This window comes from Danio aesculapii, chromosome 17, assembly GCF_903798145.1.
Source record: "Danio aesculapii chromosome 17, fDanAes4.1, whole genome shotgun sequence".
Taxonomy (NCBI): domain Eukaryota; kingdom Metazoa; phylum Chordata; class Actinopteri; order Cypriniformes; family Danionidae; genus Danio; species Danio aesculapii.
The window spans coordinates 34,751,238-34,776,083 of record NC_079451.1 but is presented as its reverse complement, the minus strand read 5'-3'; the positions used below and the strand labels follow the sequence as shown (position 1 = coordinate 34,776,083).

General features: G+C 34.6%; 2 protein-coding genes across 2 annotated transcripts in view; both read left to right on the top strand.

The window, feature by feature from the left end:
- Positions 1 to 8,958, top strand: part of ccdc85ca (coiled-coil domain containing 85C, a) — an 82,597-nt gene extending 73,639 nt beyond the window's left edge. Inside the window, exons 4-6 of the mRNA XM_056476802.1 lie at positions 374 to 469; positions 1,232 to 1,330; positions 2,936 to 8,958. Of these exons, the coding sequence (XP_056332777.1) occupies positions 374 to 469; positions 1,232 to 1,330; positions 2,936 to 3,025 (285 nt within the window). The 3' untranslated portion in view covers positions 3,026 to 8,958. The remainder of the gene's footprint in view (positions 1 to 373; positions 470 to 1,231; positions 1,331 to 2,935) is intronic.
- A 2,387-nt stretch (positions 8,959 to 11,345) lies between these two features.
- Positions 11,346 to 24,846, top strand: part of setd3 (SET domain containing 3, actin histidine methyltransferase) — a 38,622-nt gene continuing 25,121 nt past the window's right edge. The window contains exons 1-6 of the mRNA XM_056476806.1: positions 11,346 to 11,417; positions 14,549 to 14,676; positions 15,375 to 15,467; positions 16,938 to 17,086; positions 20,368 to 20,440; positions 22,568 to 22,824. Coding sequence (XP_056332781.1) covers positions 14,574 to 14,676; positions 15,375 to 15,467; positions 16,938 to 17,086; positions 20,368 to 20,440; positions 22,568 to 22,824 — 675 coding nt within the window. The 5' untranslated portion in view covers positions 11,346 to 11,417; positions 14,549 to 14,573. The remainder of the gene's footprint in view (positions 11,418 to 14,548; positions 14,677 to 15,374; positions 15,468 to 16,937; positions 17,087 to 20,367; positions 20,441 to 22,567; positions 22,825 to 24,846) is intronic.

The window sequence follows — 24,846 nt, the reverse complement described above, 5'->3', positions numbered from 1 at the left end:
TTTATATCTTTTATACTGTCTTATTTCAATATACACTGCTTGTATAAATATTGTATTGTATAAATATTGTATTACAAATTTACAGAGCCTTATTTCAACATACAAGTTGTATTTCAATATACACCACTGTATATTGAATATATAATAAACTGTATATATAAATTTGTAATACAGTATTTATAGTCACTCTTTGGGCAAGGATTTTTGCATTTTGATTGTCATTTGCACTGTAATGTACACTCATCTTACATTATTTGAGTTTATGATTAATCAATTAATTAATTGTTAATTTAAGATTACTTTTAAGATTGATTGATCATGGGAATTTGTGTAAATTGGCATCCCTAATAAATAAATGTCTGTCTTTTTCTAGGGGTCTATACGGATGACTGGAGGTGATCTGGCACCCGCCGTCACAGGATACCTGCCCGCAGCACAGAAACCTGAGGCTGTTGTACATGCCATGAAAGTAAGATGCTGATGCTAATTATGCTAAATGAAGTCATATTTTGATAACTGTTCAAACATGTTTCTCTTTCTTGTGTTTTTTTATGCCTTGACATTAGTCAATAAAACAACTGCAAACAACTTTTAAAAGTCTATTTTCGCAGACACTATACTGAATATAAAATGTTACAGCTAAATCTCATAGTGTATTGTAGGTTTTGGATCCACTACTAATAATAATAATAATACCGCCACCTAGAGGACTTTTTGGTCAACAGCAATATTAAAGAGTATTATTTTTACCTCTAAAAAAAAGAATTGGACTTCTATTATTCTATTATTAAAACTATAATTTTTTTTTAGTATTTTTAGTAAAACTATTATTTATTAGTATTTTTATTCACATTTTGAAGCTTTTAATTTTTAACTTTAATTATTTTCATTTTAAAAGTAAATCGGACAGACTTGTTTTTTTGTGTTGTGGAACTTAAAATCCTCTTTAATAATTTTTATTGCATAAATACACTGCTGCTATTCTTTAGAAGCTTGTTTTTCATTATGGACACTATTTACAGTTCTAGTTTTAGCCAAAAATAGCAACTTTTTAGTTGTTACGTCTGTTTATCATTGTTTTTCACCAATAATATTCATAGTACAGATGTTATCAAATGAGTTGCACAGTGTAAATGCTCAGTATTAAGTTTTTGATATCTTCTCATTCGGTAATAATGAAGCTTTAGCAGCCACGGCTAATCATTTAACCCTGTGTTGGTTGTCTCTGTAGGTATTAGAAGTGCATGAGAACCTGGACAGGAAGATCCCAGAGGACTATGAGGAGGATCTGAGCGAGAAAGAGAAAGCCATTGTCAGAGAGATGTGTAACGTGAGTCTCTGTGGTCCATTAATAAAGCCCTGTTGAGCAGAGAGAGAAGCTGAGCGTTTGTTGTCCTGTCACTCTGGATAATTACACAAGCTCTGATGGAGGACACTGTTTCAATGTTTCACAACAGAGACCCACTTTCAGACCACTTTAATGAGAGGCCTTGGCAAAAGTCCTCAGAGTGTTTACCGCACAGTTGTCTGTGCAATTAAAATAACTTGATCAGTGAAACAATGCAGGTTTATCAGCTCTCTGAAGGGCCTCTGGAGTCCGGGACCTGTGCTGTGTTCCTGTCAAAGCATAATCTCTGACAGCACACAAGAGCTGCTTTCTTTTATCATCACAATTAGTCTACAGTCCCATTAGAAATATATATGTTCTAATAAATAATAATAATAACCATATGTTTATCTATTTTTGACCTTGTCCATAGCTTTATATATAGTGCTTTTAAAATGTATATATATTTTTGAGGCTTGTTCTGAATTTCCCGTCTAATAAATACATAAACGTTATTATAAAATTGATTATAATTAGCATTTTGACATAGTAGATTTTCTGATATTATACATATTTGCCTTATGTGACTTTTTCCTTAGTATGTAAAATTAATAAAAAAAAGAAATAAGAATAATAAAATAATACATTTACCAAAATCTCGCTTTTTATATTTTTTAAGGCCTTATAATATATATTATTATCTATTATGTAGTATATATATTATATATTTATTTGTACACTTGTAAAGTTACTGTATATATTCTTTCATTCATTTTCTTTACAGCTTAGTCCCTTTATTAATCTGGGGATGCCACAGCGGAATGAAGCGCTGAATAGAATATATATATATATATATATATACAGTTATTATATATATAATATATATATATATTATATATATATATACAATTATTAGCCCCCTGAATTATTAGGCCCCCTGTACATTTTTTTTCCCAATTTCTGTTTAGCAGAGAGAAGAGTTTATCAACAGATTTCTAAACATAATAGTTTCAATAACTCATCTCTAATAACTGATTTATCTTATCTTTGCCATGATGAGAGTAAATAATATTTTACTAGATATTTTTCAAGACATTTAAAGGTTTAACTAGGTTAATTACGTTAACTAGGCAGGTTAGGGTAATTAGGCAATTAAGTAATTAACAGAGGTAATTATACAATTAGGTTATTGTATAATGATGGTTTGTTCTTAAGACTATTGAAAAAAATATATAGCTTAAAAGGGCTAATAATTTTTAGCATAAAATGGGTTTTAAAAAATTAAAAACTGCTTTTATTCTAGCCGAACTAAAACAAATAAGACTTTCTTCAGAAGAAAAAATATTATCAGACATACTGTGAACATTTCCTTGCTCTGTTAAACATCATTACATATATTTATATATATATATATAAACACAAATAAATTAAAGTTTAAAAGTAAACACTAAATAAATAAATGAATTATTTACCATCACGCACAATTTTCCATTTATTTATTTTAAAACAGGAGCACAGAAGCAGTAGCTTAAAGACATTTGTAATTTCTCAAGATTGAAAGTGGAAGCATCTGACCTGTGTGTTGTTGTTTTGTGTGTGTGTGTTCAGGTGGTGTGGCGTAAACTGGGCGATGCAGCAGGAACCAAGCCCTCCATCCGCCAACATCTTTCTGGAAACCAGTTCAAAGGCCCTTTGTAGCTCCATGCCAGTGAGCGGCAGAGCCTCCAGCAAACAAACTAATCTGTGAAAATGACCACAGTCTCAGATCTGGGCAACTTCACTTCTACTGCCAGCTTCTCTCAGCCTATGGCGTTCATTCATTCCAGAAATTTCACACCTGTTACCTACAACACCAGGTTTAAAATATCCCAGACTCACGATTAGCACAAGCTGAATCGTAGCTCTATTTATGTGCATACCATCCAAGTATTCATAAGAGGCAGCTTAATGGATTCGTTTCTCATTCCTGAGCACACAGATAGATGAAGACACAAAGATTACAACCTTAGTTTCCACTCCTGAAAGCTTTCTTATTTTAGCACAAGACCGCTCCATGTTATTTAGTTATAACACGATTTTTCATAGAGCCTTTACAGTACCGTTCAAAAGTTGAGTTTGTAAGATTAAAAAACAAAGTAATAATAAAAAAGAGAAAATAAATAATTAAATGTAGCATTTATTTGGTCGAAATACTGTAAAATGCTAATATTGTATGATATTATATTTAAAAAACTTAATAAAAAAGAAAAACATACAAAGATGATCATATTTGAAGATTCATGTCATCTAAAAAATGTGAATATAAAATGCCAAATTCAGAAGACCAGGATGTAAAGGGGACTTATTATGCAAAAATCACTTTTATAAGGGCTATAAACACAGTTGTGTGGCAACAGTCTGTGAATATAACCAGCTTCTACTGGTACAAATTAATTCATCAAATTTTTTATTATCACACATGATAAAAACAGTCTGCAGAAACACTTTGGTTGACATTCTCCCTTTGTACATGTCATCAGAGGGGGAAAGTCCCACCCATTAGTGAGGATCTTAGCATAGGATATTAGTCTTGTTTTTAAATCTGCCACTATGCTGACACACAGGCATTTGTAGCTCTTTTGAAAAGACACAATCTCATTTGAATTTAAAGTGACAGTCTCCAAAACGGCACAATTAGGATCAAAGCCTAAAAGAGGCAGTTTCAAAGAGTTAAAGACATTATTTGTGGGGTATTTTGAGCTAAAACTTCACATACACACTCTAAGGACATTAGTTTCTTATCTAACTTGATAAAAACAGTCGGCAGAAACACTTTGATTGACATTTTCCCTTTGTACGTGCCATCAGAGGGGGAAAGCCCCACCCATTACTGATGATCTCTCCCTTATTAGCATTGGACGCTATTCTTGTTTTTGAATTATTCTGACACATAGGCATTTGTAGCTCTACCTTATTTTGAAAAGACACAATCTCATTTGAATTTAAAGTGACCGTCAAAACGGCACAATTTGGATCAAAAACGGCACAATTTGGATCAAAGCTTAAAACAGGCAGTTTCAAATAGTTATTAAACATTATTTGTGGTGTATTTTGAGCTGAAAACATCACATACAGACTCTAGGGATATCAGCAGAAATGTCTGCAGAAACACTTTGATTGACATTCTCCCTTTGTACGTGTCATCAGAGAGGGAAAGTCCCACCCATTAGTGACGATCTCTTCCTTATTTGGATAGGATGTTTGTCTTGTTTTTGAATCTGCTATTATGCTGACATATAGGCATTTATAGCTCCGCCCTCTTTTGAAAAGTGGGCTAGGGCCACAATCTCATTTGAATTTAAAGCGACAGTCACCAAAACGGCACAATTAGTATCAAAGCCTAAAAGGGTCTTTTTCAAAGAGTTATAAAACATTATTTGTGGGTTATTTTGAGCTGAAACTTCACATACACACTCTAGGGACACCATCTTGTAAAATGGGGCTGAACAGGTCCCCTTTAAAAAAAAAAAAAGATTCAACATTACGTGTTTTAACTTTTGATTAATTTGAAGAAGTCTTACTAAGCCCAAACTTCTGAACGGTTAAATACTGTACAGTGTTTTATTTGAACCACTCAAACCAAAATATTTCTTTTATCATAATAATTATACAATTGCCTGCCAAGTTTTATTTTGTTATCAATTCTGTTTACCTGGGCTTAATGGGTGTTCTTTTTGGATCATTCAGATAAAAAATAGCATATAAAGCAGTAAACTTGCAAAAGAAAAGTAAAGAAGTAGCTTTTGAAACAGTTCATAAATGCAAATAACAAAAAGCTAATGACTGCACAGTTATTATTTTAAAGATCCTTGCAGGTCAGCTCATGAAGCTTCAAATAAGTATTTTTCTGAACAATAATTATAAATGCCAGCTCAAATTTCAAAGTATAATACTAAATGTACTTTAAGCTGTAAACTGACAATCGTGATTAACTAAAGCTGCTTTTAATCATTCATTTATGTCTATCAAATGATAGCAGATGAAGTCTAATGTGTCCCAGTGGAGTGCTTCCGATTGCATATGAGACCTTTGTGGTATCATAATATAATTGCAAGGACTGTTGAATATTTTTTAGGTCAACAGGTTGAGTGAACTGTAAAGAACTGGACAGCAGTTTAAGGTTGTAGATACTGAATAGGTGCAATAGAGAAACTGCACCAGATGAATGGAGATATGGAAGTGTTGTGTGTGTTTTTCTGTTCAGTCTGAAATAACAGATGATATACATCAAGCTTAAAGGGACAGTTCACCCAAATATGGACATTTGCTGGTGGTTTATTCATCCTCAGAGCATTCGAGATGACTATTATAAATATTAGAAAAAATTTGAAGCTAGTCATTGGTGATAAATAAAATGCAAGTCAAAGGATACAAATAAATTGATACCCAAAACTCTTGACTAAACACTGAGATCTTATGAAGCAGAACAATCGACCTGTGCAAAAAACTGAACATTATATATAACATTATTACCTTTTACTCAGATGTATTAATTTAGTGTTGCCTGTATATGTTTTACTCTTTAAAATGCCAGTATCTTATACCAGTATCTCATACCAGTATCTCAGTATTTTATGAATCACCAAGGACCACAGTTTAAGGAACAAAAAAGTGTTTAATTTTCTAATGAATAATAAAAATAAAAAGTCATTATAGTTGAAGGCCAACTTTTTAGCCCTCCCGTGAAATTTGTATTCTTTACCAAGTTCAGTTTAACAAAGCAAGGACATTTTTACATTATTTCCTATTCACCTTATTCTTTGCGTACGAGCGGGCGCAGCCATTTGAATCTTTTTGGCTCAAGACTTCCGTTCTCATTTACTTCCATTCATTGTTAGATGTTAAAAACAGCTCGTTCTGCTGCTTGATGTTCCAAACTGATCTTTTCTTTTTATATTATTCGGCTTTGTTTGTATAGTCATGAGCACACTTGTTTGTAGAGCGAGTAGTTTGACTATTTCCTGCTGTTCATTATTTCTAGTCATTTCTCCCATAGGCAACTGAATCGGAAGTTCTAAAACAATCGTAAAACGAGCGCACTCCCGCATTGAAGAATAAGGTCAATAAGCTTAATGTAAATTTATTTATTTGTTTCTTTTTGATTAGCTAGAATATATACACTCACCGGCCACTTTATTAGGTACACCTGTCAACTGCAAAATAGCCAGTGAGTGGCAGTTCTGTGGGTGCAAATGCCTTGTGGATGCCAGAGGTCAGCGGAGAATGGTCGGACTGGTTTTAGCTGATAGAAAGGCAACAGCAAATCAAATAACCACTTGTTATAACTGAGGTATGCAGAAGAGCATCTCTAAATGCACAACATGTTGAACCTTGAGGTGGTTGGGCAACAGCAGCAGAAGATCACACCGGGTGCCACTCCTGTCAGCTAAGAACAGGAAACTGAGGCTACAATTTGCACAGGTTCACCAAAATTGGACAATAGAAGATTGGGAAAACGTTGCCTGGTCTGATGAGTCTCAATTTCTGCTGCGACATTTGGATGGTAGGGTCAGAATTCAACAACATGAAAACATGGATTCATCCTGCCTTGCATTAACGGTTCAGGCTACTGGTGGTGGTGTAATGGTGTGGGGGATTTTAAAAATGGGGGATTTTCTTGGAACGCTTTGGGCCTATTAGTATCAATTGAGCATATTGTCAAAGCCTCAGCCTACCTGAGTGTTGAGTATTGTAACTGACCATATCCATCTCTTTATGACCACAGTGTACCCATCTTCTGATGGCTACTTCCAGCAGGTGTCATGTCATAAAGCACGAATCATCTCAGACTGGTTTGTTGAACATGACAATGAGTTTACTGTACTCAAATGGCCTCCACAGTCACCAGATCTCAATCCAATAGAGCACCTTTGGGAAGTGGAGGAACGGGAGATTCGCATCATGGATGTGCAGCCGACAAATCTGCAGCAACTGTGTGATGCTATCATGTCAATATGGAGCAAAATCCTGGAGGAATATTTCCAGTACCCTGTTAAAATCTATGCCACGAAGGATTAAGGCAGTTCTCAAAGCAAAAGAGGGTCCAGCCCGGTACTAGTAAGGTATACCTAATAAAGTGGGTGGTGAGTGTATGAATACATATATAAAACTGCTTGGGTCAATAATATTAGCCCCTTTAGGAAACAATTTTTTGATGACTTGCCTAGTTAACCTAATCAACCTTTAAATTGCACTTTAAGCTGAATGCTAATATCTTGCAAAACAACTAGTAAAACATTATGAACTGTCACCATGCAAAGACTAAAGAAATTAGTCACTAGCAATTACTTATTAAAACTATTATGTTCATTAATATCCTCTCTCCGTTAAACAGCACTTTAAATAATTAAAAATTCACAGGAGGGCGAATAATTTTATCCTAAAGATAAGAATATCAAAACAAATGTTATTTTTAGGTGAACTATCCCTTTAACGTTTCTACATATACTAAATGAAATCTGAGCATACAGTATGCGGCGATAGAAACTGGAGAAAGTTTAAGGTTTGCATTATTAATAATGAGCTCATTTTGTGTACAATGTCTAATTCAGCTAAAGTTCATGAGAATTATTGAGCAATATTTTGTCATTTGTGTGTGTGTGTGTACGTGCTGTACAAGGCATAGCGAAGTCTTATGAATAAGAGGGCAGTAAATGAGGTGTCTTTTGAGTTTTGTGTGTTCCAATTCAGATCCATTATCTGCGGACACAAGAACTGCCTCAAAAGATGCTTGCTGCATTCCCACAAAAGCTCTCATTTTTCAAAACCACTGACCCGATAAGCCATAATTTTGTATTGTTCGTTTAAATCGAAGCTATTTCCAGCATCGCCGAAATCCCTCAGCCGATCTAGTTATTTTTGTATTGAAGCTGTCCAGATTTTCATTGAAAACTGTTTATTTATGAGAGCAGTGCTGGATTGAAATAACATCCGGATGGTTTTGTTCACACTGGATGCAGCAGGTGACTTTTGGTGGTGTGTGTTTTTTATTTTTGTTTTGTGTGGGAACACAATGAGCAGCAAACATTTCAATAAGTACATCAAATAATGTCTTATTTCTTTTAATGGTAAGAATATGCGTTGAATTTGGGTCAGTATCACAGTATGTGCTGTTAACAACAGTGAATATTGTCTCGGTTAAACTGTGAAGTGTTTATTGCGAACACACTACCGGAAATAATCGTTTATTCAAACTATTTTTTTGAAACTCATTTAAAAGTGTCCTTTACAAACAGATCTAGTCTTCGCAACTACTGACTTTTATTTTGTATTTAAGTTTAAAGCACAACAGAATCTGAAATGCTGACGTTTGGCTGTTTTCTTTTTTTTTTTCAAACGCACTGCTTCTTTTGCGAGTGAGGATTTGATGTTTGGATGTCCTGTGTAGCTCATCTGTATGTGAAACAATGAAGTTGTATTCTAGGACAGGACAATTCAGCGCTGTGTAAATAACTACTCTTACTGTAGAATACCTGTAACTAGCATGCCTTTATATATTTTTTATTAAGCTGTATGTAGCTGAGAATGGACCTGTATTTTAGCTAATAAAATTCTAAATAAATTGCAAATAACCCTCTTGTAGATTTTAAATAAAACAAAGAATCCTTCTCTTGGTAGGATGTCTGTTTATTTTTAATTGATTGAAATGAACAAGGTGGCGCAATGGGTTGCATGATCGCCTCACAGCAAGAAGGTTCAATCCCCGGCTGGGTCTGTTGGCATTTCTGTGTGGAGTTTGCATGTTCTCTGTGTGTTGGCGTGGGTTTCCTCCGGGTGCTCAAGTTTCCCCCACAGTCCAAAGGCATGTGCTATAGGTGAATTGGGTAAACTAAATTCTCCGTAGTGTATGTGTGTGGGTTTTTCCCAATGATGGGTTGCAGCTGGAAGGACATTCGATGTTTAAAACATATGCTGGATAAGTTGGCGGTTCATTCCGCTGAGGCGACCTCAGATTAATAGAGACAAAGCCAAAAAGAACATGAATGAATGAATAAAATGAACAAAAAGAAGGTTGAGCCTGCCATCTGCTGGAGATTTACTGCAACTGCACAGATGCTCTTATAAAAGGATGTTCCATCTTTTCCATCTGGTACTTGGAGAAAGACTTGGAAAAAATGTTATTTGTTAAATAATGTTTAATTACTAAATGTAATTCCCCTGTTTGTTTTCAGAGGTATGTTGTGTGAAAGGCAAACTAGACTCTGGTAAACTATTTCTCATATACACTGAAAAAAAATGTCTGCAAAGTTGTTGCAAACAATTTGTATGGTTTCAGTTGAAACATTCATTTATTCATTTTCTTTTCGGCTCAGTCCCTTTAATAATCCAGGGTCAAAACAGCGGAATGAACCACCAATTTATCCAGCACATGTTTTATGCAGCGGATGCCCTTCCAGCCGCAACCCATCTCTGGGAAACATCCATACTCACCCACACTCATACATTATGGACAATTTAGCTTACCCAATTCACCTGTACCGCATGTATTTGGACTGTGGGGGAAACCGGGGCACCCGGAGGAAACCCACGCAAAAACAGGGAGAACATGCAAACTCCACACAGAAACACCAACCGACCCAGCCGAGGCTCGAACTGGCCACCTTCTTCCTGTGCGACAGCACTACCTACTGTGTCACTGCGTCGCCTCAGTTTAAACAAACAAATTAAAATGAGTAATGTTCAACTTAATTAGTTTGTTTTAATTCAGCCCAAATAAATTGTTTACAACCACTTAAAAAAATTGAGTAAACCCAAGGATTATTTTTCAGTGTAGCACTATTGTTCACTCGCTTTTATCTTTAATATATTTCTACATCATCCAGATTATCGCACATCCTACTAGTCATATTCTTTTTGCCAATCTGTTTTTAAACAATATTGTTATTATTATTTTAGAATATATTCATGAAATCAATCATTTCTTTTATTTTTCCCAATTTTGTTTTAATATTAAGTTGATATGTTTTTAATATTACTTAATGTAATATAAAATTTAATTACTACATATTTATTTATTATCTTTTCGGCTTAGTCCCTTTATTAATCTGGCGTCGCCACAGCTGAATGAACCACCAATTTATCCAGCACGTTTTTACGCAGCGGATGTCCTTCCAGCCGCAACCCATCACTGGGAAACACCCATATACTCTCATTCACACACATACACTACAGCCAATTTAGTTTGCCCAATTCACCTAACAAGTTAACGGATACCGTCTGGACTTTGGTGAAACCGGAGCACCCAGAGGAAACCCACGCCAACACGAGGAAAAGTTTTTAACATTAATTTATTAGTTGATTATTCATTTTTGATATATTTTATTAATGATCATGTACTTTTATGTTCTTTTAATCCTATTTTTATTTATTTGTATTTGTAATGGGGTTATTTATTTATGCATTTGTTTATTTTTATTATTTATTACTTAGTCTTTAATTTATATACATTAAATTTTACAGCCAATTAAAAGTATTACAGGTACTTGTTTTTCAGCTGTATCTCCAAACATTTGCACGGACTCCCTTCAGGGGGTCACTAGACCCCAGCTTAAAAAGTCCAGCGATACCTTTTGTGTATTGTGTCAGTGACTGACGTCTTCCTCCGCGAATCACGATGTGCAAACTTTATCCTTTTATGGTCACTTTATGAACCCAAAGTAAACTTCCAATCACAAGACACACAAGTCTTCTGTTTGTGTAGTCAAACCAACCTTATCAATCCGACGGCACAGATCGACTCCTCTCGCGACCAGTGAACTCCCAGTTAACGGGTACCGCCTCAGCGCAAACCAATAAATTGCCTTCAATTCGGCAAGGCGACATAACCACCAATTTACACCAATCATCTCACACGTTTATAGTTACGTACGGCACAGTAGCCAATCACAATACGAGCTTAGGGCGGGAGGACCGCTACTACGGCCCAATACGCTATTTGAAAATCTTATTGGGGCGTTGCTCAACCTCAGAGGAAGTTAGGTTTTACCAGCAGACCGAGCAGAAGAGGATTGAATTCCAGGTTGACAGGAGGATCCCTGCAGTCAATTGGAAGGTAGTTTCGGTGCTTATTTACAATCAATATAGTTTGCAAATACGCACACGGTGTTTATTCTAATTAACCAACATATAATCAACACCATAGCTGCAGATGCGTCACAAATGTTCGCTGTGAGGGTGTCTATTTCAGCAAATTGCGAAACACAGACATGCTGGATATTAACTCAGTGAATGTGTCTCAAAACCTAGTAAGCTGCCTATCTAGAGAACATATCCGACCGCCCTAGACTTGCTTGAAGCGTCCAGTACAACTCTGTATGTTTTAAATGCTGTTTAAACGTTGTAAATGCGCTATAATGCTTTACAATGATGTCTGTGTAAGTAACTAAGCAGGTTTTGAGACACTTGGGCCATGGCATACAGATAGCTTGATGAATACAAATAAATATGAATGAATGAATGAATGGGTGTATGTTAAGGGTTTTAAGTCGTGCGTCTAAACGCAGGACAATTCATTGTTTAAAAAGAAGACTGGCGTGCAGTGTAAGATGAAGCATCTACTGGTGGTTTTGAATGGATGCGTTGGGCCAGGCTGGGTTATTTAAGGCATCAAGCTGCTGAAATCATTATCTAATTTTCTGATCTTGTCTTCAGAGTTTATGTTGAATGTTTCTACTGAGTAATTCTGTCAGCCAGTGTATTTACATCGCTGTTCTCTGCTGGTTTACAACCGTAAGTAGCTTACTTTTGAGTGTCCAATCCAATTTGCTCTTCAGTGATACTATTTGGCCTGCCATTTAGTAAAAAACATCAACTATTGAGATAAAGTTGTTTTTTTTATTCAATAATAATACACATTAGTTAGTTTGAGCTGTGACATCTTGTGACACGGTTTTGTTTACCACGCAAAGTTATGTGATGTCTGAAATCACATGTAATTGTGACTCAAAAACATTAATGGCACTATTTAAATCACTGACCAATGTTGTTCTTTGATAGTCTTTTGGCTGCTAATATGATTTTATCTATTTGGAGTTGGGAAATAATGAATCTTGAAAGTAAATGAAACTTTACCCCAATAAAAACAATGTTAGGGATATTTTGATGGCCTGTGGATTTATTTTTGTGAAATCACTAAGGTGAAGTTTTTTTTATATTCACACATTCATTCAGTGTTAACTTGTGACATGCTGCCTATATTGTTTACCACACTAATTTTAATATTCAGTCTGAAACAGCATGCAAGTGTGACTTAAAAACAACATAAGCACTATTTAACTGACCTTGAACTATGTTGTACTTTTTGATAGTCATTTGGCTGCTAATATGATTTCCCTATTTAGAATTTGTAAAGAACGAATTTGAAACGTTACCCAAATAAATACATAGTTAGGGATGTTTTGATGGCCTTTAGATTCATCTCTGTGAAGTCACTGAGGTAAAGTTGGTTTATATTCACACATTAGTTCAGTGACAAGTTGTGACTTGCTCCCTATGTTGTTTACTACACTACTTTGAATATTCGGTCTGAAATATCATGCAAGTATGACTTCAAAACAACATTAGCGCTATTTATTGACTCTGAACAATGTTGTACTTTGGTAGTCAATTGGCTGCTAATATGATTTCCCTATTTAGAATTAGGATATTATGAATTTGGAAAGTTTACCCCAATAAAAACGATGTTAGGGATGTTTTGATGGCCTCTGGATTCATCTCTGTGAAATCATTAAGGTAAAGTTGGTTTATGTTCACACGTTCATTCAGTGACAGCTTGTTACATGCTCCCTATATTGTTTACTATACTACTTTTAATATTCGGTCTGTAAAGTATGACTTCAAAACAACATTAGCAGTATTTTATTGACTCTAAACAATGTTGTACATTGATAGTCTTTTAGCTGCTACTATGATTTCCCTATTAAGAATTAGGAAAGAATGAATTTGGACAATGAATGAAACTTTACCCCAATAAAAACAGTGTTAGTGATGTTTTAAGGGTGCCTTTGGATTCATCTCTGTGAAGTCATTGAGGTAAAGTTGGTTTTATATTAACACTTTCGTTCAGTGACAACTTGTGACTCGGTCTCCACTATCTATACTGTTTACTACATTACCTTGAATATTCGATCTGAAATAGAATTTAAGTATGACTGCAAAACAACATTAGCACAATTTTATTGACTCTGAACAATATTGTACTTTTGGTAGTCTATTGGCTGCTAATTTGATTTCCTATTGAGAATTAGGAAAGAATGAATTTGGAAAGTAACAACTTGTAACATACTCCCTATATTGTTTACTACACTACTTTGAATATTTGGTCTGAAATATCATGCAAGGATGACTTAAACAACATTAGCACTATTTAACTGATCGTGAACAAGTTTGTACTTCAATAGTCATGGGCTTCTAATATGATTTGTTTAGAAATGGCAAAGAATACTTTTATGAAATTATATTTTTGAGGAGATAGTCTGAATGTGCGAATGTAAAACCAGCTTTACCTCAATTGTGTAATCCATGTTTCTTTTGCACTTTGATTTTGCTAGTACTGTATTGGGTTTTTCAAGATTGATGTCTTGCTCTTAACATAAATGTTCTTGTAGTCGTCTTTTTGTGTTATGCGCAAGTTTGTAAAGTAAAGATACCAAAGTATTTGTAAAGTTAACAACATAAATGTTTCATGTAAGTATAATACATATGTTATATTTGATGGGTTTCATGTAATCCATGTGCTCAATTAAGGTTGCTTACAGCCCTATTTAGTGCTCACTTTAGCTGCAGAACTCATTTGTTGTAAACGACACGAGTATGTTGTATTTGATGAGCTTCATGTAATTCATGTTCTTAGTGTTTACAATCAAGTACCTGATTTAGTGCCCTTTGGCTCACTTTAGCCATCCGTTTAATCCCTCGCAGAGACCTTTAACCTTCCTTGGCAGTAATTCCAGGTTCAGAGATTATTTTAGATGTCAAACATTTGCACGTTTCTGCCATATATTTCTGAATATATGGCATCTAGTCCGCTGAATGTAAATATTTATTAAAGAGATGTGGAGTGCTGTACTTTTCAGACTGTTGGTTCATTTACTGCACAACCTTCTATGATGCATGAAGGAGCTGTTTTTAGCTTAATTTTAAATACAGGAAATATATTTAATCTTAAGTTTATATTTTCCACAGCCATCCTCTCTCCCAAACCAGCAAGATGGGCAAGAAGAGCAGAGTGAAGACCCAGAAATCGGGCACCGGAGCCACCGCTGTGGTTTCTCCAAAAGAAATGATGAATTTAATCTCTGAACTGCTGCAGAGTGAGTATAAAGCGTTATAAACTTACATATGAAGTTTATGAATGTTACAATCATTAAGTTCTGTGGATGTTTCTGTTTCCTTTTTTCTATTCTATTTTTTTATTTTTATTGTCTTAAAGTATGTATAAAATGAACTTGTTGTTATTGTTATTAATACGGCTCTGAAATATTGTTGCTATGAATTACTCGTATGAGGAGCAACACTGCATATGTGCACCACTACCACACAAATGCTTGAATTTTGCTATATAATCACATCATGGGATTGTAAAAATATTTATTATTGCAGTTGAGCCTCAGTGATTTCAACAAGTTAAAACTGTTGTATTAATGTAGTCATCTGAGGCTAAGTGTCAAGAGTAAGGTGGTTTTTCATAGATTAATTTGGCTCAATCAATCCAGATTTGAACTACTACGTCATGCATCTACCCAAAATGTTATGCTATTTTTGGAGAATCTGCATTTGTTTATTTGAAATGCAATTTGCACTCTTGTACAAGGACTACCAAACCAATAGATGTTGCAAAATTTCACAAAAACAGCAGATAGAGAAAATGAACTAATCAGCATTTACTCTGCTTAATATGGAACACTAACCTATTTCCTCGCAGTCCCCTGTTGGGTTTTGTTCATTTAAGAATAAGTCAATGGTAAATAAGTATTTATTGGAATGTTCCATTTTTCTTCCTCCTGTTCAGAGTGTAGCAGCGCTGCTCCTTCTCCCGGGAAAGAGTGGGAGGAATATGTTCAGATTCGAGCTCTGGTGGAGAAGATCCGCAAGAAGCAGAAAGGTACACGATCGCTTCACATTAATATGATTTAGCAGTTATGGGGGGCATTTGTTTTGTTGTGTGATTTGCCATTGAATTGTTTAATTGCTTTTATAGTTTTCTCTTTTCTGTGAAGCACAAAATTTAACCTTTTGTAAAATATCTTTGTATTTCTTTACACACCATGTTAGTGAATGGGATTGAATGTTGTCCAATTGCAAAACATAAAGAAAAAGCAGAATAAAATTAGTAGCTTAATTACCGTGCTTTCTGGAAAATATTCATATCTCTTCACTTTTTCCACATTTCTTTATGTTACAGCCTTATTCCGAAATGGATTGATTTATTTCCTCAATTCTACACACAATACCCCATAATGACAATGTGAAAAAAGATTTTTTGAAATTGTTGCAAATTTATTAAAAATAAAAAACCTGAAAAATCACATGTACATAAGTATTCACAGCCTTTGCTGTAAAGCTGATTGAACTCAGGTACGTTCTGTTTCCACTGATCATTCTTGAGATGTTTCAGCAGCTAATTAGAGTTTTGAGGAAAAAAAGAACTTAATCCATTTTGGAATAAGGCTGTAACATAAAACTGTGGAAATGTGAAGAGCTATGAATACTTTCCATATGCACTGTAAATGAATGTAGGAAAAGGAATCACAGCTGATTAATTTTTTTATGTGAATATAAAATACAATGACATTTCCCACTGAAGAAAAATGTGTAAATAGAATTTAGGGAGCACAGTTATTGAAATAATAATATTCTAGAGATGTTCTATCAGTAGCCTCTTTGACTTATAAGTTATATTGACTAAAAGTAACATGAAAAAAAAAGCAAAAAAAAAGTCAGTTTTATAATGCAAAAAGCATTGTTTGTTAAGAAACAGGTTTATTATATTGGATGTACTAGACCATTTGGTTAGTTTAGAAAAAAACAAAAAAAAACTTTGGTGTTGAGATCACAAGAAACAGCTTATGTTTTTTAACAAGAAACCGAGAAAGTAAAATAATAATCCACGTCTTCCGAGGAGCTGAATTATTTCTCACGCACAACATTCTTAAGATAGTACAAGAAGTCATATTAGCGTAAAAGATAATGCGTTTCGTTTAATTAGTAGAACGTGAAACGAATATGTAAAACATATAACATGTAGTAAGTTGATGTAGCAAACAGAAATAGCTTCAGTTATAGTGATGCCAAGATGTATATTGCAGTAGTTAACTCAGCGGGAGTCTCGCAATGTGCATTAGAGCATATACATTTCCATTAGATTAAATGTTAGACAGCATATTATGCAGTAGGATACACAAGAGGAATAGGTAGCAGCGTTTAGGTCCACTTGTGTGGTGTTACAGCTACATAATAAAGCTGAGCGCCGTAGAATAATGGAAATCATTACAGAGAGAACTTCTCACGCTGATGTTTAATATACATGCAATAACTAAATCAGCTTGTAAAAAGGGTTGTATTATTTCCTTAGGGATGTCTGTATCGTTTGAGGGAATCAGGGAGGACTTTTTCTCTGAGCTGATGGCCTGGGCTGCGGAATGCAGAGCTTCCTGTGATGGTTTTGAGATCTCCAACTTTGCTGACGAAGGATATGGTCTGAAGGCCACCAAAGATATCAAGGTTTGTGACTTTCACAACTAATTCATAGGTTAGAGATGGTTTCTTTTTTCTTTATTTGGGCAAAAATAATTTTGGTGTATAGGTTGTTTGCAATCACGTGATTCTGGTGACCCGCAAAATTCAGATGGAGGACTGAATGCATGGAAAGCATGATATTAGAAAAATTAGACATTGCAGTGTTTTCTATTTCTGGGATTTATTTTGCGTTATGAATACAGCTTTATTTGGAAAATTCCTCATTTTAGGGTGATTTTTGGAGGGGATTGGATCTCAGATAATATATAACAAATAACTTAAAAGCATAGATAAATAAAATATAGCAAAGATAAAAGTGACTTACAGATTTCTGGAGAGGCTTAAGTATTCAGGTACAGATATTGAGTAATCAACGCTGCATAGTCTTTATTGTATATAATGTAGTCTTTATTAAAGTTACAAACATTATAATGTCTTGTGGCCGGATGTTTTACATGTTGTAAGGTTCACACAGTCACAGGCCTTAAAGGGATAGTTCACCCAAAAATGACAATGTACTCATTATTTACTCACCCTTCATTTGTTTATGAGTTATTAAAATATCTTCTATTTGTGTTGAACATAAAAAAGAAACTTATAAATATTTGAAAATGGTGAGTAAAGTTGAATTTTTGTGTGAACTACCATTTTTACTTTATTATATTTCAACTCTGCATTCATTATAATCAACTGTAAAGCCGACTCAACATTGAAGATCCTGCCATGTGACTATTGCAGACGCACACATTGCGATATCAATGGTGAAACGATATATTGTGCAGACCTATTATGTAATTTATATCTTATATTAAAAGAAATTTAAATAGAAAATAACCACATATGTTGGGCATGATAGTTCTACTGAACTATAGTATAATTGCCTGCCATTGAGGCAGTAGATAATGTAAGCTACTTGCATGAAAAAATACTATAGTGGTTTTGAACCATACTATAGTTAATTACTTGAATTTAATTGTTGTAGTAATTATATGTTTGCTGTACACAACTATAGGAATAAACAAATTATTCAATAGGCTACTGTACAGTTTTCTACACCACAATTATACACCATCAAAATACACCACAGTTTACACTACAGTGTTCATTACAGTTTATCAGATTACCATACTACAGTATGTTGTAGCATTAATTAACAAAGATAAACTACATTAAACACTTTAATGTGGTTAAAAAAACTATATTATTTAGTCTAAATAACTTACTTTTTCTTGCAGATAACATTATCTTCCAGGTATCTTTATACAAGAAAAAACAAATGAAAGCATACAAAAGTGTGGACGCATAGCGATTATTATTGTAAACACTAGTGTGTTACACACATTACATAACGATTATCTCGATTTGCTCACAAGGGTAGCATTTATTTTATGTTTGGTCGATGAACTTGACCAACAACAAACATTCAGCACTGCTGCACATCTCGAGGTTAACGTTATGGTTCTTTACTCTATTCCGCCAAACGGCAATAATGAATTGTTATTGCAAAACAGATTTAATTGCAGCAATTTCATGGCAGGGTAAGTTATTTACGTTCTCCTGCATATTGTATAATCTTTATTATTGCTGTCAAATGAATTATGGCATTCAAATAAAGTTTATACACATGGATGTATTGAGAAAATGTTTATTAGAAGAGATCTTTTTTTCCGTTTGTCAATCAGTTTCTTAACCTTTTCCCCTTTATTATCAAAAAACGATTGGAACTCTAAAAGCAGCATGGTGTTTTTCATTTTTGTCGATTTAAATAATTATAAGCAACAACAACAACAAAAATTATGTTCAGATAGAGATTCCAATGTAGAAGAATCACTTCCTGCTCTCCTTATGAATTTTGTGCATCATCAATGGCAATGTGCAAACATTCAATTGTAAGTTGGTCTGATAGCTCTTTGTTTTTTTTTTTTTTTTTGTTTTTTTTCTCTCTCTCGCTTACTGGGCTAAAAAGATACAATGCAACCAAATGCCATAATAATGATAGTCATCCTGGCTTCACACACACTTCCAAAAATGGCTGCATGATATAGGAAAGTTGATTTCAACAGCATTGAGGTACAGAAAATCAAGAATCAAATCAATAATCAATTAATAAACAGTGATTTGTGGTTTTCCATAGATCCTAACGGTAAAATGTCACTGTAAATCATTAAACACTATTAATCTTTGTTGGATACAGATTTTATTTCTGCTTGTCCCCCAATTATTTAAATTTGCTTGAAATTACACAGTCACAGGCCTTAAAAAAGAAATGGAAAATCTTTCACTCTATTATGATAAATTTTGCAAAGGCTACACAAATCTCATGTGTTTTGAACTGAGGTTTTTGATTAATCACATTGCCTGCGCAACAATGCAGATTCACACATTATAATATCACTGCTGAAATTATATATTTTGCAGCCCAAATTATCGCGATTCAATCCATTAGGAATTATTTGTGAAATGTTCTGTCTTTTTCTCCCACAAACAGAGCATTCTGTCAAATCCTGAGTGTTTGAAATGAATAACCCCACTCGTATATTGGCAGTTGATGCTGTAGATAATCATTTGTGTGGATGATTTTGTTGGTCAGTGACTAAGTGTTAATTACAGACCTGTGCTTGGTGATCATAGCTGTTTCTCATCTTTTTAAGGAGGAATTTTCAGTCTTGATTGACTATAGAGAATATTGATCATGACAGGTCACCGTTTACATCCTGGCTTAAAGGGATAGTTCACCCAAAAATGAAAATTCTATTTACTTACTCTTCACTTGTTCAAAACCTATTTAGGTTTCTTACTTCTGTTAAACATGAAAGAAGATGTTTCAAAAAATGTTGCTGGCTGACTATAGTATTTTTTTCCTTCTATTGGAAATGGATGGGTACCAGTAATCAACATTATTTAAAATATCTCTTTTTGTGTTCAACAGAAGAAAGAAACTGAAAGATTTAAAACCAAACAGGTCATTTGGATATTTGGGTGAACCAACCCTTTAATAGGGGTTTGACATTGACATTGTCAGTTTCTTTTGCTAGATGTTACTTAAATATTTTACACAGTATATAGATTTTATTTTAAATGACTGCATTTAAGACTAGCTCTGTAATCTTATTGAGTTGTTAATAATAATAATAATAATAATAATAATGTTGTGGTTGTTGTTGTTGTTATTATTAAACTGTAGATTGGAAGAGGTGGTGCATTTGAATGGGTTTTCTGACAGTGATTTTTATTTATTTTTTTCTTGGTCTTTCTGTCCATTTCAGGCTGAGGAGCTGTTTCTGTGGATCCCTAGGAAAATGCTTATGACTGTGGAATCTGCCAAGAATTCTGTCCTTGGTGAGTGCTGAAATGTCAGTCTTTATAGTGAGCTTTGGCAATGACATGTCACGCTAAAAATCTGTAAATAGAATATGCAGAGCACAGTCATATAAATGTTGCTTTAATAAACTAGAAATGTTCCATCAGCAGCATGTTTAACTCATATTTGACTTGATCAGCATTTGGTAGAACATGCAAGTGACATGGAGGTGTATAGTGCTAACATGCAACACAAATTGAGATAATAAAAAATATTTAAAATATGGATAATTAAAATCATTTTTAAAATGTTATTATTATAAAAATATATATCAAAATTTAATTATTTCTGGTTATATTCTAATGTCTTATTTAATGTCAGCATTTTTTTACAAATATTAAAAGCTTAAAATGTACCTCTTTTTGTATTCTTCTGTTTTCAGTGTTTATTTTCAACTTTTTAATATTTCTTTTTGACTTTTTAACTTGTTCTAGTTGTTCTAGTCATTTAGTACTTCAGTTTACAAGTTTTTTTTATATAAACATTTTTATTATTTATCATTTTACAATAAAGCAATTGGGGTGACACGGTGGCGCAGTGGGTATCCCTGTCACCTTACAGCATGAAGGTCGCAGGTTTGATCCCTGGCTGTGTCAGTTGGCATTTCTGTGTGAAGTTTGCATGTTCTCCCCATGTTTGCATGGGTTTCCTCCAGGAGCTCCTGTTTCCTTCACAGTCCAAACACATGCAGTATACAGTAGGTGAATTAAATAAGCTAAATTGGCCGTAGTGTATGTGCGAGTGTGAATGCGAGAGTGTATGGGTGTTTCCCAGTGCTGGCTTGCGGCTGGAAGGGCATCTGCTGCATAAAACTTATGCGAGATAAGTTGATGGTTCATTCCACTTTGGCAATCCCCGATTAATAAAGGGACTAAGCCGAAAAGAAAATGAATCAATGAATATAACAATCAGCACATTCAAGGGGAATATTCAGCATTAAATAACATCAGAGTATACAAATGTAAAAACATATACATCAAGTTCAGTAAAACAGGAATCAAATAACAACATATGACTGGTCAGTGTGATAACAATGGTCATTATATAGGCAGCAGGTACAGGTCAAAGTGTTTATAAAGGGTCCAAAAAAATATTACAGGTTTCTAAATATATGTGTGTTTTGTTTTTTAAACTCTGTTAAATATTCCAAATACACTGTGTCATTTATAATTCATTGATCTTTTTTTTTTTCTGCTTAGTCCCTTTATTAATCCAGGGTCGCCACAGCGGAATGAACCGCCAACTTATCTAGCACATGTTTTTACGCAACGAATGCCCTTCCAGCTGCAACCAATCACTGGGAAACACCGATACACTCTCATTCACACACATACACTACGGCAAATTTAGCTTACCCAATTCACCTGTACCACATGTATTCGGACTGTGGGGTAAACCCACACAAACACAGGGAGAACATGCAAATTCCACACAGAAATGCCAACTGACCAAGCCGAGGCTCGAACAAGCGACCTTCTTGTTGTAAGGCGACACTGTTACCCTCTGCGCCACCCACGTCATTTATAATATTTTTAAATAAATCAAATGTTGGAGGGGTGTTCCTGTTTCCAGTTTAACAGAATACATTTTCTAGATGCATAAGAAATCAGACCTACCCTTTTAGTAAAAAAAGGGTCTGATGTTTTATCCAAGTATCTATATATTACATATATTAGAGGAGTCTTGTGATATTTCTTTCCCAGGACCATCACAGAAAACATATGTACAGTTTCCTAAAACTCATTTAGCTTTTCACAGTTCCAAAAAATATGCATAATGGTGTTCTTATATTTCTTACATCTGTTGCATAAAGGCGATGCACCAGAGTTTAAACTTTTAAGTTAATTTGTTACTGTTTTAGTTCACAGCAGCACCACAGGATAGAATACAACTTAGTTTACCATTTATGTAAACCAATTTCTCCTTTTGCTTATCATGAGAGCTGTCACGTCTTGCACATATCAAGATTTCTGATATTGTAAATACATGTACACACTGAAACCTAGAGTGAAATGAGCATAACTGTAATTAAAACAATTACAGCTGTGTTTAATTGTCTGCAAAACATTTAAAGACATACCCCCATCTTTACCTTTTATTCACAGGGCCACTGTACAGCCAGGACCGGATCCTCCAGGCTATGGGAAATGTGACTCTAGCTCTACATTTGTTATGTGAACGGGCCAATCCTAGCTCGCCCTGGCTGCCCTACATCAAGACCCTGCCTTCTGAGTACGACACACCCCTGTATTTTGAAGAGGAGGAAGTGCGCCACCTGCTGGCCACACAAGCTATACAGGACGTGCTCAGTCAATACAAAAACACAGCGCGACAATACGCCTACTTCTATAAAGTCATTCATGTAAGTCACACTGCATCTCTCACTGTGTGTGTGAATTTTAATGCTTTTATCACTTAGTCATTAGGTTTTATTTAATTTAGAGTGGCAAATGAAAAGGAATTTGCAATAAACTGTAATCAAGATCAGTGTTTCCCAACCCTGTTCCTAAAGGCAGACCGACAACACGCATTTCCAGCCTATGTCTAATCAAACACACCTGAATCAACCCATCAGAACATAAGAAGAGACTCCAAGACCTGAAGTCAATGGGTCGGGTAAGAGAGACATGCGCTGTTGGTGTGCCTCCAGGAACAGGGTTGGGGAAACGCTGATCCAGACAATCTAAATAATATTCCAACTCGCTTTAAAATATGTAATTAATCTTAATATATTATGGCTTAAATCAGTTAATAATTCATTCTGCACACTGTTTTACATATTTATTTTCTAATTATTCAGTAAAAAATAACTTTGGGATTTGTATAGGCCTGATTTAAAGTTATAGCTAACCCAAATATTATGGCATTTACCCATCACGCACCTCTTTTAATGATTTATTTACTCGCCATCACAGGTTTTTTATTTATTGGACAGAAAGAAATGTATATTGAATCATTTTGTAAACCGGTAGCCAGATACTTCCATTTTTTTTTTCTCGTCACGTATGTCTATGGTGCTTTCAATCTTCAACATTCTTCAAAATATCTTATTTTGTGCTCAACAGAAAAAAATCTGTTTGGGCAAACTTGAGGGTGAGTAAATGGTAAAATGTCCCTTTAAGAAGCATCTCTAGCATTTCAGCTGTGGATGTCCTTGAATACACTTCAAAATAGACCGAAAAATACAAACTTTCTTCGGTAAACTCCAAGTTATGCCCATGCGTATGGCAGTTTTGATGAGTGCGGTGACTGATAGCCCTATCTGTGTCTCATACATGGACTCCTAGCCGTTTGAGTGCAGAGCTCTTTAAGCAATCAGCGCCACAAGTTATTCAGACTCTCAAGCCACATGAATAGCTGTCCTTTACACTGCTGTCTGCTGAGGTGAGGAAATCCAGTTTTAAAAGGATCCCTGCCGTAGAAGGCACATTGGAGATGGGTAAAAGGAGCTTTATAATGCCCTCTTGCACCCAATTTCAGGGCCCCTGATAAGCTGCCATTGACATGGCTCAGAGATGGTGCTGCGGTGGCAACCTCTGGCCAGCAGGGGGAGATGTTTGTCCCTTAAAGTAGCGCTCAAAGCAAAACATGAATGGTCATTCATTAGGATTCTTTCTTATGAAAAATAATTGCATGTCCATATGTTTTAGATCTGGGAGCTTGAAAAGAATCAAAAGGAATTAATAAGGATTTAATTTTAGGTAAAGTAAAAATTGTATCACTTCAAATGTGATGATCTGATTATTTTTCACTAATAAAAAAAAACATAATCAGGAAAACATAGCTTTTACATAAGTCCACTCAAATATGCAAGCTTAATATTCAGTGGTAGCATAACCTTGTGTACTTTATTTGCAAAAAGTGCATAATATTACTATAAAATGTAATTTCACTGTTATGATGCGAATCTTGAGTATGCAGATTTACAATTATTAAATGACACGTTGAGATGGCAGTTCATTTTAACGGCACTGTGATCTGTCCAATAAAATTTATGCTGGTTCTTGGACCTCCTCGTGGCTATTAAGGAAGCAATAATACGCTCTCCCCACTTTTCATTCAAAATCTCTACCGGTACATTTTGTTTCTTTCATTAGATGACTGTCAATTAGAGAAAAGAAACTAATATTTCACATTACTGTCAAGATAAGGCATCAAATATTCATGCAAATGGTTAATGTATTTGTCATTTTGTTGACATTTTCTTTATTAAACGTTTTCTAGTTTATGAAAGGGGTGGGAGTGTGAGAGCGTAATTAGGAGTGGTATTATTGTTCCTCGCACTCTGTTAATAACTTTTAATCAAGTGTATTTATACAGTTTTCCATACAGCAGCTGAGACGAATAATAGGATGCACAATAAACGGAAATGTATGCATTTGCT